General features: G+C 31.9%; 1 protein-coding gene across 6 annotated transcripts in view; it reads left to right on the forward strand.

Annotated features, from left to right (window-relative positions):
- The window catches only part of STXBP5 (syntaxin binding protein 5), a 170,516-nt gene that overhangs the window by 112,901 nt on the left and 39,085 nt on the right, over positions 1–18,530 (forward strand). For 2 of the 6 annotated variants that reach the window (XM_032873133.1, XM_032873139.1), the window contains 4 exons: positions 190–341; positions 6,413–6,478; positions 11,565–11,624; positions 11,728–11,775. In XM_032873133.1, coding sequence (XP_032729024.1) covers positions 190–341; positions 6,413–6,478; positions 11,565–11,624; positions 11,728–11,775 — 326 coding nt within the window. The remainder of the gene's footprint in view (positions 1–189; positions 342–6,412; positions 6,479–11,564; positions 11,625–11,727; positions 11,776–18,530) is intronic. The other 4 variants (XM_032873134.1, XM_032873135.1, XM_032873136.1 and 1 more) reach the window with 4 other exon arrangements.

Genomic DNA, 18,530 nt, shown 5'->3' on the forward strand with positions numbered 1-18,530 from the left:
GCAGAAGATCTACATAGTTCCATGAGAAGTCATATGTAACCTGTATTTCCATGTCTCTGATAGTCTTTAGTTGCAAAGAAGAATTTTCTGGAAAACCCATCCTCCTCCTTTTCAGCCTTATAGACTACGAGTACGTTTCTTTATAATTACTTACTTGTGCTAAAATATTTACTCTTTTTCTATTCCCAGGGTAGTTTTTGGCAATTGTAATGGCATCGCAATGGTAGACTACCTCCAGAAAGCAGTACTCCTCAACCTGGGCACTATTGAATTATATGGCTCCAATGATCCTTATCGGAGAGAACCCCGGTCTCCTCGTAAATCTCGACAGCCTTCAGGAGGTATAAAGAAAAAAATCCTGAGTTTTAGGATTCCTATAAATACTGAGTTACTTCTGTGTATATAAATACTTCAGTTAGATACATAACTTGTCTGACTTAGTCTATATATGTAAACTGTCAAAACTAGTACAAGATTTGAGCCTTCTTTGTTTTGTGTTATTAGATTTCATTTTTGTTTTTACTATCCTAGGATTTTAATTAATGTTGGGAAAGAACCACAGTGACAGGCTTCTTCAGCTAAATTATGAGATGAAAATTTGTCTCATTATTATGGAATAAAAGTTAATTTCAAAGTTTTGCCCCTTTTATTGTTTGGCATTGTAAGACCCAAAATTTGTCGTTCCACCTAAATTATTTAAAGGGATCATTTCCTGTGTGAAAAAAAAAATGTAAATGCAAAAGTGAATTTGAATTCTATGAAAATGTAGTATTCTTAGATAGCCTTGATTCAATGCAATCCCAAATCCATTAAGAGTTTTCTTTATAATATTCTTTTATATTTGCTAGGTGATTAGTCTTAATTTTATAAGATTTTTAATTTTTTTTTGAAGATTTTATTTGAGAGAGTGCATGGTGGGGAAGGGTGGAGAGGAGGGCGAGAAATAGACTCCCACTGAATAGGGAGCCCAGATGTTGGGCTCCATTGCAGGACCTCCTGGATCATGACCAGAGCTGAAGGCAGACACTTAACTGACTGAGCTGCCCAGGTGCCCAATTAATCTTAATTTTAAATGTTTTAATATGTCTAGTTGGTGGTCTTTACCAGTACTTGTCACATTTTTCTTTTTTTTATTAAACCTCCTGGCATTGGATCTTTGGCACATAGGGGTATATTAGTGAGGACTGCAGCAGTTACTGGCCTGAAGGCTCCAGTCTCCTCAGGACCTGTTCAGCTGGACCAGGGATTGAGGGATTGAGGGGAACCCTATCTAGAGCAGACTTAGCCCATCTGCAGAATGCCAGTGTGCAGTAAAACACTGGGAAGCTCTGGTCTATACATATAACTCAGTCTCTCCGATTTTAAATTCTGAGATTCATTTCTCATTTGCTCTTATGGCATAATTAGCTAATACTACCTGTATCACAGTTCATAAAAGAAGAAAAAGAAAGGTGGGGGGATATAGACCTTATTCTCACTTTGGTTTGATGCTTGAATTTTCTTTTCCATTTTTGTTTTTGTGTGTGATCATTTTGTCATGTGTTATCTTCAGCAGAAATTGTCCCAACCATACCATTCTAGTACCTTTGTCTCCTTTCTTTCCTTCGCTTTTCATTGCTTCACTAAGGCATGCTGATTGTGACTTCTTGCATGTGCGGCCTTTCTAGCTTATATTCTGAATCTGTGAAAAAACTCCGTTCTTCCTTAAGTAAGTTACTTGTTCCATGTCAGTAAAGTCATGGCATGTTTTTTTGTTGTCTATGAAATCATTTTTTCTCATTTATTTTTAAAAGAGTTTGTTAAAACATTATATACTAAAATGGCATACTCATTCCTTAAGTTCATCGTCCTGTGTATATGAAAACAGCTATTGAAATGTTTGTGTCCCAACCAGGTTTCTTTATAAAGCAAACTAATATTTAGTATTAGAAAATTAAAACATTGTCATGATAGAGGAGATAAGTACTTTTAGCAATTTTACCACAAACCTGTGTAAAAACATTTTTGATCCTAAAATGAATTAATTTTCTTCTCCTTGATACCTCATAATAGTTTCATAAAATTGGTAGAAATTAAATACATAAGCTTATCCAAGCTTATGTATTTAATTTATGTATTTTGCCATGTGATTTCAAAAATGTTTTTTCTTAAATTTCATTGCATCCTCTATCCTGTAGTAAATCTCATAATATTATTTATATTATTATTAGCTTTATTTTATATTGAAGAGTTAGGTGTTTAAGTACAGGAGAACTATTTGAGTTTTTCTTTATCAGTTTAAGATATTATTATGCTCAGTTATAACAATATTTAGGATTATGTCTTAAATAAAAATTAAAAGAAAAGTTAAAGTAAATTAAAATTAAGTTATTTTAAAATGTACTTTAACATTTTAAGAATATTTGTGCCTTATTTCTAAAATATAATTGTTTCAAATAAAATTAAATATAAAATAATTGGTAACAGAATTCTTTAACTGTCTTGATAAAAAGCTATTCTTATAAAAGTGCATATTTTATAATAGGTTTTAGAAGTGTAGCCCAAATACCTCCAAATTCTATTTTTTTTAAAGATTAGCTTGGAAAAATGTTTTTACTACTAGTAGATTCTAATGATTTCATAAAGAGTGAGGTGTTTGCTACTCATGAAATTATCTTGTAAACATTATAGTTTGTGTTTTACAGCTGTATTAAAATGCAGTTGAACCCATAACTAAAATGTGTACAGTGTTTTCATAATAAAAATTATGAGATTTTTACAGGGACAACTAGTGATAAAGTATTTCAACTACCTGTATATCTGCTTGCTGTAAGTCTTAATTATATCAAAAGTGAAACATGATTAATAGGTGTCTTGTTTTGCTGACCACTTTTTCACTCAGTGAAGGACACAAAAGGGAAATTTCTATTCTGAATATAATTCTAAACCCCAAATAAGATCTTTTTTTGGTGATGTGAAAGTGATAAACCCCATGAAAAGAAAATTAACTTAGTCTTGGAAATTGATAATAATGAAGAAAGAAATTAGAGGAACAAAGTTGTGCATGACTTTAGGAAAGATATTTTCAAAAGCTACAAAGAAGTGGCTCTAAAAATGAAGATTTGGGCTATACAATTACAATTAATTTCAATTCTTGAATATATTCAATAGAATAGAAAAGGAAATAGCTACCAAGCCCTGTAAACTGGTTGATATTTATGTGTGTGTGTGTGTGTGTGTGTGTGTGTGTGTATTATAAGAAAAAAAACAAACTATATAAGAAATGAGGGATATAATCAAGGATGCATAATAAGTTTCATATAAATCATTAAGTACTGTGTTGAGTACAGGTTGGTCTTAAAAAAATGGGATAGCAAAATGTTTGTTTTCAATGAAAATATAATTAAAGAAGGATTAGGACTCTAGGGATCATTTGAAATGATAGTTGAAAAACAGAATATAGAGCTGAATAACTTTGTCAACCCTTCTTTAAAAGGAATGATTTATCTTTCTGAAAATTATGAAAAATAAGAGAAATGAAAATCTAAGCTATATTTTGTATGTAAGGCAGACCTTAGTAATATAAAGTGATAAAGTAATAAAAACGTATTAAGAGAATTTGTGAAAATTTATAAATAGTTCTCAAGTTGATAAAGGACAAATAAATCTGTAAATTTGATGTACAGATCATTCAGAATTCTAGAACAATTTGTGTGCCTATTGAAATGCCTGTGTGCGTACTGAAAATAGAGCCATCAACTGAAGTCAGCGGGAATCTACTAAAAGTAAAATGTATCAAAATTGGTGTTACTTTTTTAACCTCATAACTACGTTGATGGCTTATAGCACCCTGTTGACATAATGTTTCCTAAAGTTAATCAGATACTTAATGAAGAATTCCATGTATATTTTTTATGAATTGTGCAGATGGAAGTGACCTAGTCATTTTGGCAGTTGCAAGATTGATTAAACCAGGAGTCAGCAAACTACTGTCCCTGAGCCAAAGCCGGCCTACTGCTGGGTTTTGCCAGTACAGTTTAATTAGAACAGTATCTTGCTTATTTTCTTAGCTGGTCTCAAAACCAATCTAGACCTTCACAGACCAGGTTTGCCAACCCCTGGATTAAACCAGGGTCTATTTGTAGCCTAACATTAACTTGTATGTAATGAACCTCAGTAGATATATTATGATGAATAACATATGATTTTGGTTTGTTGAACATTTTGAATAGTAAATTAAGCTTCCTACTTAAACATGTGAAAAAGAAGGTGTGCTTTTTGTCAATAAAGGGTAACTACTACATTTGATGGCAAAGACCCAAAAAGATAGTTGTAAGTAGAAATCATAAATTGTACACTGTAACCACGTTGTATAAGCCATAGGATCATATATATCAATCAGTCATGTAGGGTTGGACTTGACTTTTACCTGAGCCCAATGGAAGGCTTTAGCCCAATTTCAGCCTAAATTGATTATCTAGGCTCACTAAAGTAGTAGATATACTATCGCGACTATTTATTATTGAGGTATAATTGGCTATATAATCATTATATTAGTTTCAAATACTGATTTGATATTTGTATACATTGCAAAATGATCACCACAGTGGGTCTAAGAGTCGTCATCCTACATAGTTAATTTTTTTTTCCTTGCAATGGGAACTTTTAAGATATCTACACTACCATTAACTATAATTTTGCTGTATATTACATCCCTTATTTATTCTATAACTGGAAGTTTGTACCCTTGACCCCTTTTATCTTTTTTTCCCCACCCTCCACACCCTGCTATGGCAATCACCAATTTGTTCTCTGTATCCCTGAACTTGTTTCTTGTTTTTTTTTTTTTTTTTGGGTTTTTTTTTGGGGGGGGGTAGTTTCGGTTCCATTATATCATGTAAGTGAGATCATACAGTAATTGTCTTTCGCTGTCTGACTTACTCTATTTAATGTAATGTTCTTGAGGGCCATCCATGTTGTCACAAATAGCAAAATTTAAATCTGTTATGGCTGAATATATCCCATTGTGTGTTTGAAAGTATATATGTGTGTATATATATACACACGTGTGTGTGTGTGTGTGTACCACCCACATTTTTATATATGCCACATTTTCTTTAGCCATGCATCCACTGATGGACACTTAGGATGTTTCTGTATATCACTACTGTTTAAAGACCTGCTTTTTTAGTATTCTATCAAGAAGGAGTCCATTTATATAAACAAGTATTTTGTCAAAGATTAAATGCATACCTAAAATTCCATCCATCATCTTTGAACCATAAGAACTAGTTTTTTGTTTTTTCCAGAATCATAGTTTAATAAGTGTTAAAAAGAGAAAAAACATTACTGCTTATTATTCAAAACTTCCTAGTGAAGAAAAATAATATATAAATCAAAATAGAAAACCCTTCTTATAAACTCAATTCGGTACTCCATGTTCTCTGAAAACGTTATTGTGAAAGCTTTCTTAGTGATTGGACTGTGACATCATGTCTGTATTTACCAAAGGATTGGAAAAGTTGATACTGATCATATATGCACATATGTCAGCATAATAGCTAACTTCTTCTGAGACCTAAATATGTAGCCTCCCCAACCCCATCTGCTGCCCAGCTATCCCAAATTCCTGATGTATGTTTATTTGTAATTTTTAAAGAATTTGCAGGAATTCTTTTAATTCCATTTACCAAGGAACTTAATATCTGTGCAAATTGTTTACTCTGCATATTGCCATTTTTTTAATTCTACATTTAATTTAACTGTCTGCAGCATAAAATACCTTGCTATGGTTTCTCCTAAGAATCTAGGCCATCCTATAAGATAGATGAGTTATATAATTCATATAAATCTGTGAAAAGGAAGTATTTTTTTAGAGCTCTTTAAAAATGTGTGGTATAGTTTTTAAGAAGTATAGTCCCATAAGGTAAGTAATGTACAGTATTTTAAATATTGGAAATGTGGAGGCACAAAATTATTTTAAATATTCACAGAAGATGTTTGAGACATACTTAGCAAAAACCACTTTGACGTTTGAGTTGAGAAGTTTCTATGATGTAAAAATCACCAAATTTACTACCAAGTATTTATTTTCCTTCAAGAGAAATCCAATAAGTGTATCATATACTCTCAAATGACTGATTTTAAGCGAAGTCCTACTTTGTATCTAATGTCCTCAAAGAATAGTAAATTATCTCTTAGAACTTTTCTTTTTGCTTAACTAATGACTACTATACTATTTTTAGTATTCTTAATATCAAATGCTCCTATTTCCTATCTCAAGGTTAATGGGCATAGTATCAATGCCAGTACAGTCTATTCAACTGCTGGGTTTTTAACAATGGACAGTCATTAAATGTGTACTGTAAATAGGGCATGAAACTGCATGTATGTAAATTTGTGTTGTGATTTGGTTTCTGGTTTTCTTTTTTAGCAGGTCTGTGTGATATTAGTGAAGGGACTGTAGTCCCAGAGGATCGCTGCAAATCTCCAACTTCTGGTAATTTTTTATTTCATTAATAATTAAAATTCAAAAAAAAAATACAGTGTGAAAATTCCTTTTTACAGCTAAGCTTATAAAATAACACCTACAAGGAAATTTTGTGTCACATATTTTTCTCAAAATAACTATTTTTTGCATTCTCATTAAGTGAAAAGAAATGCACTAGATAAAATCCCACAGCCGTTACCCGTTAAGAGTCATATAAGTATTTACTTAGCTTTCTTATGTTTATACTTTTTTAGGGAAAATATATTTTACTTGTCACCATTGGATCAGATGGTTAATCTACAATGTTGTCTTTGCTCTAGACTTGCCTGGTGTCATCTGTTAGAATAGTGCTCTAATTCTTGAGTAGTATCCACTTAAATATTATCAAAGATTTTGAACATTTATAATCTAATGGTAACTGTAGACAGAATAATTATAGACTAATTGTATATGTTTCTGGTTTTGGTTAAAGTGATATTTGATATAATTTTATAGCTATATTAAAGCAGTTGTCTTTTTTTGTCCATGTGATATAGGTCTTTATGTAACCTATGTGTATATTAATATTTTAGTGGAACATAACTTTTAGTATCTTTTCAGTCTCCTTAAGATTAAGAGGATCATGATTTTATTATTATTTTAAGTGGATAGAAACTTTGTGAGTCTTTACTACAGGTGAATTCACAGTTCTAACTACCATATTAAATCATTCTGGCTGGGAATATTTATCAGTTTTACCTACAAAGATTGTTCTTAGGATAAAGTGACATGGTTCTCCACTAGATTTTGACCCTTCCATAGCTGGTTCTACTACATCAGAAGTCATTATAAACATGGAAACTTTTGGGAAGTGCGTTTTACTTTACTCTCTCATATTTCAGTTTAGCATTTTGTTAGACATAGGACTGTAACATTTTGTGATGTTTTCTTTTTGAAATTGCATTTTCCTGATGTTGCACAAGTTATACCTTAAGATATATCTACCTTCTGGTTTTCTTAATCTTTAAATTTTGTATTTAAATTGAATCATTAATAGAATATGTAACTATAGGAATTATTTAATTAGCACCTAATGTTAAGTCTGAACACGGGTACAGTAAAGTTTGAATGAATAATATGGAGCAAGTAACTGTATATCTGATCTCACAGAACTAGAGTTATTTCTGAATTTGGAATTCAGAACTGTAGTATCTTTATTGCTGTTCTTTGTCCATCTGCCTACAATACTGTTCTGATCTTCTTACCTACTTACTCTAAAGGCCATATGAATGCAGTTGTCAATATGTTAAGGCTAAAAGCCAGACTGGATAATTCGGACATGTAATTATCTTTTAATATATTAAACAACCTTCAAAATTGTTTTGACAAGACTCAGCCCAAATAAATTAATACTCGTTATTATCCTAAGCCAAATTATAAATAGTATATACATCTATCAATTTAGATATAGATAAGTATTTAATTAAGTATATTAAAATTTGAGTATATAAATATAAAAAGTATGTGAAAGTAGAAACCCTCCAAATCTTTCTCTGAGAAACTCAAACATTGTTGAACATTTTCAAATATATATTTTTGATCCACATGAAAGGACAGTATAGCTTTAACATACAGAAATTTATCTGACACTAGGTATTTTATTGTTTCAGTGATTTGGAACTACAAAGTAAGAATTGTGACTGCAAAAATCATTAATAAATCAGAAATTCTGATCTTAGAAAACTCTTAACTTACTTAGTTTAGTCTTTGATTATGCCCCAAAAGATATAAGAATTTTCTGAAGAATTATATGCATTCCTACATATCAGGAAAGATAGCTTTTACAAAAAACAAATCAAACTTTAGTAGATAATAGTTGTGCCTGAAACGTTTTTCATAGAGCGGGAGATAGATGTCACTCATGCATATGAACTAAAACATATACTAGAAACTAGAATAAAATTCTGGAAAGCTAACCCTTTGACAGTATATTCTTATAGTATATTCTATTGGTCCATCTTAAAATAGTAGTAATTCTTGCTACCCATCTTGGGCCAGTTTTCTAAACTTTGCACATTTGTAACTTTTTTGCCTTCATTCTTCATTCTTCATTTTTGTTCTAATAAGGAAATAAAGGAATAATTTAGTATCATTTCTCTCACCAAACATGCAAATTGTACTAATTTAGGATAGTCAAAAAAGAAAAATGGATGGAGGTAAGTTTGAGGTGAATCAGAAGAACCACAAGGTGATCATGTTATTAAAATGGAAAGTAGTAATTAAATTGCCAGCTTCAAGTACTTTCTGCAGTGTGGTAGGATATATATAAATAGTTAAATGATACAATATAGATTATTAAACCAATATAGCTAATAGAAAACAGTGTATCATGAGAGAAGAAGAAATGTATAAAAGTGGGTTGGGAGTTCAACTGAGTCAATCATCAATACTAAGAGGAGGACCATTATTATAAAAATGTAAAGTAGCCATACACCCTTTATCAAAATCAATGTGTTTATTCAAAATAATAATATAAATGAAGAGCAAATTTTTATGAAAAGCATTTAAGTCCCATAATCAAAATTGGTTGTCTCAACACTTTAGCTGATTCAAAGAGCTCAATTCAAAGAGCATCCTGAGAAAGTACAAGTAATTTATATAGTTTGGCTTTTCCATTTGTTTTTAAATAAACCAGCAGTCTCTCTGAAATAGAGTATTAATTCTGTCATCCTGAATTAACATAAGAACTTCTGCTATCTCCATTTGATCTTTGTATTTCAAAGAACTCAGATTGCCTTACCGAGCACTTTAATTATTTTGAGATTCTGTTTTAGTACTGCATCAGAAATGTGTGTGTGTGCATGTGCATATGTAAAAATGATAAAAACATTTATTAGGTTATTTCAGTTTGAAGAAAACCCAGGGCTACATAGGCCATAATATAAATGCTGCCTTCAGGAGTTGCCGTATACCCCAGAAAAACCAAAAAGCTGTAAATATTTTCTATGTTTATTTAATTGTAATTATTTGATAAATATATTCAGGTGGAATATGCTGAAAGCATTTTTGGAACTTCGACAGAAATTCTGAAGAATAGTAGGCAATTTCAGTTAGGGGAAACATAAATCTTTTCTTTTATGGCTTATGTTGGAAATTTTTTTTGGAAATACTAAAAAATATTTTTTATTGTGTTATCTTAGTCACCATACCATACATCATTGGTTTTTGATGTAGTGTTCTAATATTCATTGTTTATGTAAATACCCAGTGCTCCTAAAAAAACATTTTATAATTTTATATTCATATTTAGATTGTAGCTATTGCTCTAATATGAAATATCTCAAATAAAACAAGTATTAATAATTTTTTTACATTCCTATCAGAGGTGACTGTGATATTTTAAAATATTTATAACATCTTATAACTGTTATCTTCTTTGAAGAACAAGTATACCCATTTCTAATCCTGAAAATAACATTGACTCCAGTGTTATGTGATATTTTTTGATAAAGGATTTATGAGGATCCATAAATTCTACCTAGCAAAAATAACTTGGTTTTTTAAAGGGTAATCTTTTAAGATTATTATAGAAGTAATTGGATGCTGCCAATGTTACAGGTTTTACTTGGTCTATGGAGAGATTTCAAGAATATTTTCCACTTGGCCAAAGAAAGTATGATTTTTCCAGGGGAAGAGAAGATCAAACTTTGACCTTATTTATTAAGGTTCAGTACTTTCACTGGGATTAAAAAAAAAAAAAAGTACAGAAAGACTTGATTTACTTCCAGTTATGTTTTAGGTATTTGCTTCTATCAGAAAAGCTTTTTATTCATTCAGCAAATGTTTGCTTAGAGATTGCTGCATACAAAGCACTCTCCTGAGTGCAAAGAGAGTGCAAAGGTGAATCAAATGGAGGCCCAGTTTTTAGAAGTGCAGTGCAGTGGGAAAAGGGTACATGTATGTAAACTTTTTTAAAAATGAGGTATTAAGTGATGAACATCATTAAAGAAATGTACAGATAAGGGATTATTGGAACTTAAAAGAGGGGGAATGAATTGTAGCGAGATTGTGAAAATTTATGGGTGAGATGTCATCTGAAATGTGCTATTATAAAGGATAGATCATTTAATAAAAGTTGCCAACTAGAGTACTACTTAAGATTTTTTTAAGATTATGTTTATAAATAAAACATTTATGTTAGAAATTAAAGAGTTGTGATGAAAAATTAGAAACACGTTTTTTTAAGGAAAAGGGACAAATAAAATCTTAATTATAAAAATATTAGGGGTGCCTGGGGGGCTCAGTGGGTTAAAGCCTCTGCCTTCGGCTCAGGTCATGATCCCAGGGTCCTGGGATCGAGCCCCGCATCATCGGGCTCTCTGCTCAGCAGGGAGCCTGCTTCCTCCTCTCTCTCTCTCTCTGCCTGCCTCTCTGCCTACCTGTGATCTCTATCTGTCAAATAAATAAATAAAATCTTTAAAAAAAATTATAAAAATATTAGATAAACTTATTGGAAGTCACAGCCAGAATAAAATTCTTACCTCATAGAAAGTAAGTAAATATTTGAACATACCTAATATTATAAGTAATATCCTTAATATTCTAAAGATCCCTATGGTAAAATAGAATTTATATGTGATTTTAAACTTTGTATCTAGGAAGTTAACCATAAAATATATTTTGCCAGTATACTTCTTGCACAGGATTCTTAGTTCTAGGTGAACCTTATTCAGTTAACTAATGTCAAAGAATTTTTGCATTTTCTTTCAGAAACAGTTAATTGTTGCTTATATTTTTCTTTATCTGTTCTCTAACATCTATACAAAGAATTTTCTAAATGGTTTTAACTTAAGGAAAAATAATTATAGATTAAAGTTAATATTTATATATAATAGGGATCTCTCTACTGTGGGAGATAATGCATTATTGTTTGCTGTTCTTACTGTAGTATTATAAGAGTTGTTATTAATTATATTCATGACATTTTCTTGTGGCCAATAATATGGAAACTAATCTTAGAAGTTACCAGATTATTTTGTCTGTACTTTTCCCTATGAAGACTCAGTGTTTGTGACTGACGATGTGCCTGTTCCTTCCATTGTCTTCATTTGTGTAGGTTCTTCATCACCACACAATTCAGATGATGAACAAAAAATGAATAATTTTATAGAAAAGGGTATAGTATCTTTATTTTAAAGTATTTTCTTTTAATTATGTTTAATTCATTTAGTTTACTTTGACTAGATTTTGACATTTTTATATCAAAATATTATTTTCAGTGAAGACCAAAAGCAGAAAGTTTTCCAAGATGGTAGCCAGTGATATAGGTAGGAAATAGAAATTTCTCTTTTGTTTCTAATCCTTGCTATATGCAGTGTTACTCAACACCAGAAAATGATCTAATGCATTGCATTTTTTATATTAATTTGTTATTTCTATGCTAAACAATAATCTCTTGGGCTGTTTCTTCTAAACTTATTGGGGCAGTAATTATTAAAAATCAGTTAAATTGGGATTGTAGTTCTTCTGACTTACAATGTGAATTATTCTATTTTTATTTTTGCTTTATTTAAAATAAAGCAGGGTTCAATTTATGTCATAAATAGTACAATTTTATACTTCCAGATTTTGAGATCTTTTTCCTTTGTAGTTTTATTTGTATTTTCTCCTACCTTTATTCCATCTTTCTCAAATTTTCAAAACCCCCAATTTCAAGGAAATGGTTCTCTACAATACTGACTCTTTTGTTCTATAATCTGTACTACCCTTAAGTTAAATGGGAATTTTCTTAAGACTCACCCCTCCCCCTCCATGCACACAAGTAAAAATGATTGATGGAGAGTATTTTATATTAATCATTTTGAATGCTTTTATGAATGTACTTTGAATTATCCAGTTCAAGGTTTTCAGTTTAAAATAGGAAGAAAAATATAATCAAACTTTCAGAATATAATCAAACTTTTAAGATTTTTTGATTGGTCATAAAAATTTGAATATTCTCTTAGGATTTTTAAAGGCTTGAGAAGCACTGTTTTACAACAAATGAATAAATTAATTCTTTGATTTAATCCAAAATTTTTATTATATGATTATTATGTTATGCCTCCAAAATGCCTACCATATATTCCTTGAATTATATTAAATGATGTGCATTTCTAGGCAGCTGAAATAGATTTATCTTTTCTCATGATAAAGCTTAATATATAGTAAAATTAAATTTCTAAAATTTAACAGAAGTACCAGCCATATTGTCTGCATGTTGTAAATTGAACCCTGTTTAATCATATTAACGTTGGCTGACTGTTAGCACCTCTGGTCATTTTTTAAATAAGATGGTTTATTTTTGGGCAAGGGCTTTTCATAATATGGGGAGTTGATTATCTCTTTGTGGTTTTATAGTGAATCAGTTGGTAATAGTTAAATCACTTTAATTAAATATTAGCACTATAGCATAAATACTTTTTCAACCAAATTTTTTTAATAGTCTGTCTTAACTAGTACTTGTTGTCATATAATGTAAAAAGTTAGAAAGGACTTTCCTACATAGACTTAATCAAAGAACTTTTTGAATTTAATTATCTCGGGATTTTACCTTGCATGAAAGGAACCCGGTATGTAATTACATTTTTTTAAAATAATTTCTTTGTCCTATTTTTGATCCTGGGGTTTTATTTGCTTTGTTAAATGTGGTGACTAGCTCCTTTCTTTTTTTCTGTGTTTTGAATAGAATATGTAACATGAAATATCTGAGCTTGAATATTTGAAAGTCTTCAGTTAACAAATTTCTTAGACGAGGAACATTATTAGAAGTTCTTTGGTAATGTTCTTGCTTACTTTTTATGTTATTGGCAATTTTTCCTTTTTGTCATTTATAGTTTTGGGGAAACATGTTTACTATTAAGTTTTTCAAACTTAGTTTAGTTACATTGTTATATGTGATTATTTTACATCTTCAGAAACTACTACTCTATCTCCTATTTTATATATAATTTTGTTTGGTTTTGGTGGTAGTCTTTCAGTATGTTTTTTTTTTTTAAGATTTTTTATATATTTATTTAACAGACAGAGATCACTAGCAGGCAGAGAGGCAGGCAGAGAGAGAGAGGGAAGCAGGCTCCCTGCTGAGCGGATGCGGGGTTCAATCTCAGGACCCTGAGATCATGACCTGAGCTGAAGGCAGAGGCTTTAGCCCACTGAGCCACCCAGGCGCCCCTCAGTGTGGTTTTTAATCCCAACATAGATACAAGGAAAACTCACTTCTCAATTTTTCTCTTCGTTCAAATGGAGATAGCTCCATCTTAGACTATAAAGTTTTTACAGTTAAAAAAATGAGTTTTTCTCTACACTAGGGTCTAGTTTTATAATAACAGTTATGAAATATACTATTGAAAAACACATAAAATGTCAGTGAAATCTCAGGGAAAAAAATGCATAGACTCTCCTGAAGACCTCTCTGTTAAGATGTGTTTTCTGTGTAATGTTTATGGTATCAGAAGTGCTAGGTTTCTTTGAGGGTGCCTGGGTGGCTCAGCTAGTTAAATGCCCAACTCTTGGCTTCAGCTCAGGTCATGATCTCAGGATCATGAGATTGAGCCCCACATCAGGTCCCCAACTCAGTGGGGAGTTGGCTTGAGATTCTCTCTCTTCCTCTCCTTCTGCCCCTGCCCATGTGCTCTGTCTGTCTCTAAAATAAATAGTGTGTTGTTGTTGTTTTAAGTGCTAGGATTCCTTGAGCATTCTCAGCTCAGTGTTCCCTATCATCCAGTCCTATACTTGCTCTGAAGTATCCTGAGCCTCATAAAATTACCAGCTCTCTCTTCCTCAGTCTACAGACATTTATATCTTCAACTGTATTTGTAGTGATGCACTGGCCTAATAAGGGAGGACATAAGAATTAGGCCTAGACCCTCAAATTGACACTAGTAAGAAAGCCACCTTGATTAGAAGGCTGACTGAAATGTCTTGGCTCCAAAACTTTGTTTCTACAGCTTTACCTTTTCTTTGAAAGTAATTGCTGCCGCTGTTGGAGGGGGGAGGTGCAAAAATGTCATTCCTTAACATTCTAACCCAAGTTTGGAAAATCAATCTGTTTTTTACTGCCCGGCAGTATAGCTGATGTAGCGGAGATGATATATATATATACACACACACGCACACACACTTAGCAATTACAGTTTTTCTGACATCATGCCAACCCTTTGTAAGTAATATTTCTTATTTAATCCATTCAATGTAACTACAGTGAGCTACATACTGTTACTTCCCTATTTTACGGATGAGGAAACAGAGAGGCAGAGTGTAAGTAATGTGCCTGTTGGTTATACAGCTAATGAATAACAGAGCCAGGATTCTCACCCAAGTAGTCTGACTTCACTGTTTGTCCTTTCAACACTGTACTACTATATTAGTTCTTAAGACAATTTACTAAAGTCTTTAAGGATCAAAAAAAAAAATCCATTGTGTGATTTGTAACTAGATATTCTGGTTATAACCCTGTTCTATCTATATAGTAACCTAGAAAAAAAGATGGTTCCTGTTAAGTTCTGCCCTAGCACTAGATCATGGTTGTTGTGTTGGTGACTGTCACCCAAACATAATATACAGTGCGTAAAAGTCTACCTTTCTCAAAGACCAAACTCCAGGAAAGTAACTACAGCAAACAGTAGAGCCCCTAACCTCTCTACCAAAAAGCCTACCCAAAGCCTAGCTTCCTTGTTTCCCGGCTGACAGCTTACTCAGATCAATGATGCCGACAGTGACTTCCTTGTTCATGCATAAGAACAGCAGCCTAAAAAGGCATAACTCTGTCTTGTGAGTTTAACAGCAAAAATATGGAAGAATATAATGCAATTGCAGCATCGCTAAAGAAAGGTGCATGTGTGTAATACACATATAGTGATTTGTTTTGCCTGTTCATACTTGCTTAATTCTTGTTAATAAAATCTTAATGACCACCATTTCCAAAATCAGTCTTTCCTGTAGTGTTAACCATTTCTGTAAGTCATTTAGAAAATAAGAGTAGTTGCCAATTTTTAATTTGCTTATTATTTATATTTTATAAAACTTTGGAAATATAAAATTCTGTAAAGCTTTTTGTTAAGTTTGTAAAAAAATAGTTCTAAAATGCATGTCTTTGTTAAAGTGTTAATCAAATTGTTCATGATACCTTATGAATAAAATATGGTCCAGATGCTAGCATTATTTGGTAGATCTTGAAACTACAGGATCTACTTTTTCTAAGATTTTTCTAAGATTGTTGACTCTATTTCATTGATTTCATTGTGCAAGTAGATTTCTAGCTGGATTCTATGGTCTATAAGCCCATGGTCCCTTATTATTACTAATTTTCATATAGAAGAAATGATTACATGATACTGTGAGGGGAAAATAATAGCTAGAGATTAAAATATAAACATTCAAAAACACAGTGACTTCATGAGCACTGGGGCAAAACAAACACAAATCTTGGCTCCGTTTAATGAGTACCTCCCAAGTTCCAGTCACTATAGCTAGTCTTCAAGTGGTATTTATAAACCTAGGAAAGATTATACCTCCATGGTCCTTTTAATCTCTCAGATTCTGGGCTAGCAGTTACTTGGATTAATGACTAATTTTATTTTTTAGCAAAAACGGAAGGAATTTTTGAAGTCAGTTTAAATGAAGGTAATGATCATTAGTACTGTTTTCATTAGTTCTCTTTTATCTAAGTCCTGGTGATTCCTTTTTTAAATTAGAGTTCTAGCACAATTTAAATAGGTTCTTAGTCATTATATTCTAAATCATTACCTCATTAAATCCTACAATTTGAAATCTGCTCAGGTCTCCTTATTCTTCAAGAAAAGAGACTGAGTCTCAAAGAAGTTAAGTTGCACATCCAAAGTAGTGTCCCACAGTAATGAACTAGTCAGGATCAGAGTCCAGGTCTCTTGACTCTTATTTTACTATATTATAGCATGCCTCCACTCTCATGCTGTAAAGTCTCTTTTTCTTGTGCTGTCTTCCCAATTGTTTTATATTTACAAGTTGAAAAAGAAATTCTCAGAGGTCCATTTGGAGTTTGCCATGTGAATAAAAAGGTATGTCTCAAATGAATTAAGTAGAATTTTAAGTAATAAAATTATTCTAATCCATTATAAAACTCAAATTAGTACTGATATTTCTACTTTATATTCTCCAATATTCAATCTCAAATGTGTGGCTGTTACTTTAATAGAAGTTCATCTTTATATTTAATCCACAATATGGCTATTGAAGAATGGAAGCTCATCTTGAAGGAGAAGATGAGTCAAGTGTGCAGTAATACCATTTTCACAGGTAAAATTACTCTTAATTTATGAAGAACTAAATTTCACAGTCAAGTACTTTAAAACCATTTTACAAGTCTGAGGTTTTCTAATCATTCTTTTTCTTTTTTCAGGATGACTAACATCTAAAGAGTATGTCATAGTGTGTATTGGATTTTAATTTTATTTCAGAATGTATTTTCTGTCAAATTTCATAATAAAATCTCAGCAAAGTCTGTTTGTTTTTTATGTCACAGTACTTCCTGTATGTGCATTTCTTTCTCCATAGAACCATCTTTTTCTTACATTGGAAGAATGTAAATAGTCTTTCTGGAAATAACTTATTATTTGATTCCTAGCATAAATTAGTCCAAATTAAAGTTAAATTACTGAAATAATTTCTTTGTCAAGTATTGTCTGAATAGAACTATTAATGAGGTGATCCCGTTCATGAAGATGGTGCTGAAGGTGAAGAAGGAAGCTGCTGACTTTCCCAAAGCTGAAGCCAAAGCAAAGGCTTTGAAGGCCAAAAAAGTGGTGTTGGAAAGAGTTCACAGTCAAAAAAAAAAAAAAAAAAAAAAAAAAATCTGCACATCACCTGCATTCCAGTGGCACAAGACACTGTATCTCCAAAGGCAGCCCAAATACCCTTGAAAGAGCACCCCCAGGAGAAACAAGCTTGACCACTATGCCACCAACTTCCTCCTGACTACTGAGTCAGCCATGAAGAAAATAGATGACAACAACACACTTGTGTTCATTGTGGATGTCAGAACCAACAAACACCAGATCAAACAGGCTGTGAAGAAGTTCTGTGACATTGATGTGGCCAAGGTCAACACCCTGATTAGGCCCAATGGAGAGAAGAAGGCATATGTTCAACTGGCTCCTAACTGATGGTTTGAATGTTGCCAACAAAGTTAGGATCACCTGAGTCCAGCTGGCTAAATCTAAATATAAATTTTACACGCACACACACACATACAGAATGGAAATTTATGTTCTACCATTACTTGCTGTATTAGTTTGCAAGTAGCAAAGACCAAAGACAGAGTGACTGAAACAACAGAAATTTATTTCCTCTAGAATAGCTCTAAAGGCTAGAAGTCCACGATCAAGATGTTAAAAGGTTTGGTTTTTTTCTTGGCTTGCAGATAGCCACCTTTTCATTGAGTCTCATATAATCTTCCTTCTATGCAGGTGGAACTGTGATGTTTGTGTGTTTAAATTTCCTCTTCCGGTCAGATGAGATGAGGGTCTATCCCTAATGGCCTTATTTCAGCTTAATCACCTCTTCAAAGCCCTGTCTCTAAATATCTCACATTAATTAAAAGTTAATGCTTCAACATACAAATTTTGGAGGAACAATTCAGCATATAACACTTAGGGTTTTATTCTGTAGAAAATGCTGCAGAGTTCATTATGATATCCTAGACATCAAATTTTATGAATTTATGGAAAGCAAATAGAAATGGGAAAATACAGAACACTAACACTATAGAAGTTCAATAATTAGAAGAACTTGCTATAGCTGAATCTTATAAGACACTTTAAAGATTATTCTTCATTTCAGGCACTAGATACGTGTTCCATATTTCAAAAGTGATCATTTGATGAATAGGGCTTGTTTAATTTGCCCTTTTTTCCCTTTATTTCACTTGTGAGAAAATTCAGTTTCTTTCTATAGAAGTAAAATTCCAGTGACAGTTTGTGCTTATTCATTTACTCATTCATCACCATGCTCATTGACCATACATTAAGTATTACACACATACATAGATGCAGTATTTTACAAGGTA

This window comes from Lontra canadensis, unplaced genomic scaffold, assembly GCF_010015895.1.
Source record: "Lontra canadensis isolate GAN:19392208 unplaced genomic scaffold, GSC_riverotter_1.0 scaffold47, whole genome shotgun sequence".
NCBI lineage: Eukaryota > Metazoa > Chordata > Mammalia > Carnivora > Mustelidae > Lontra > Lontra canadensis.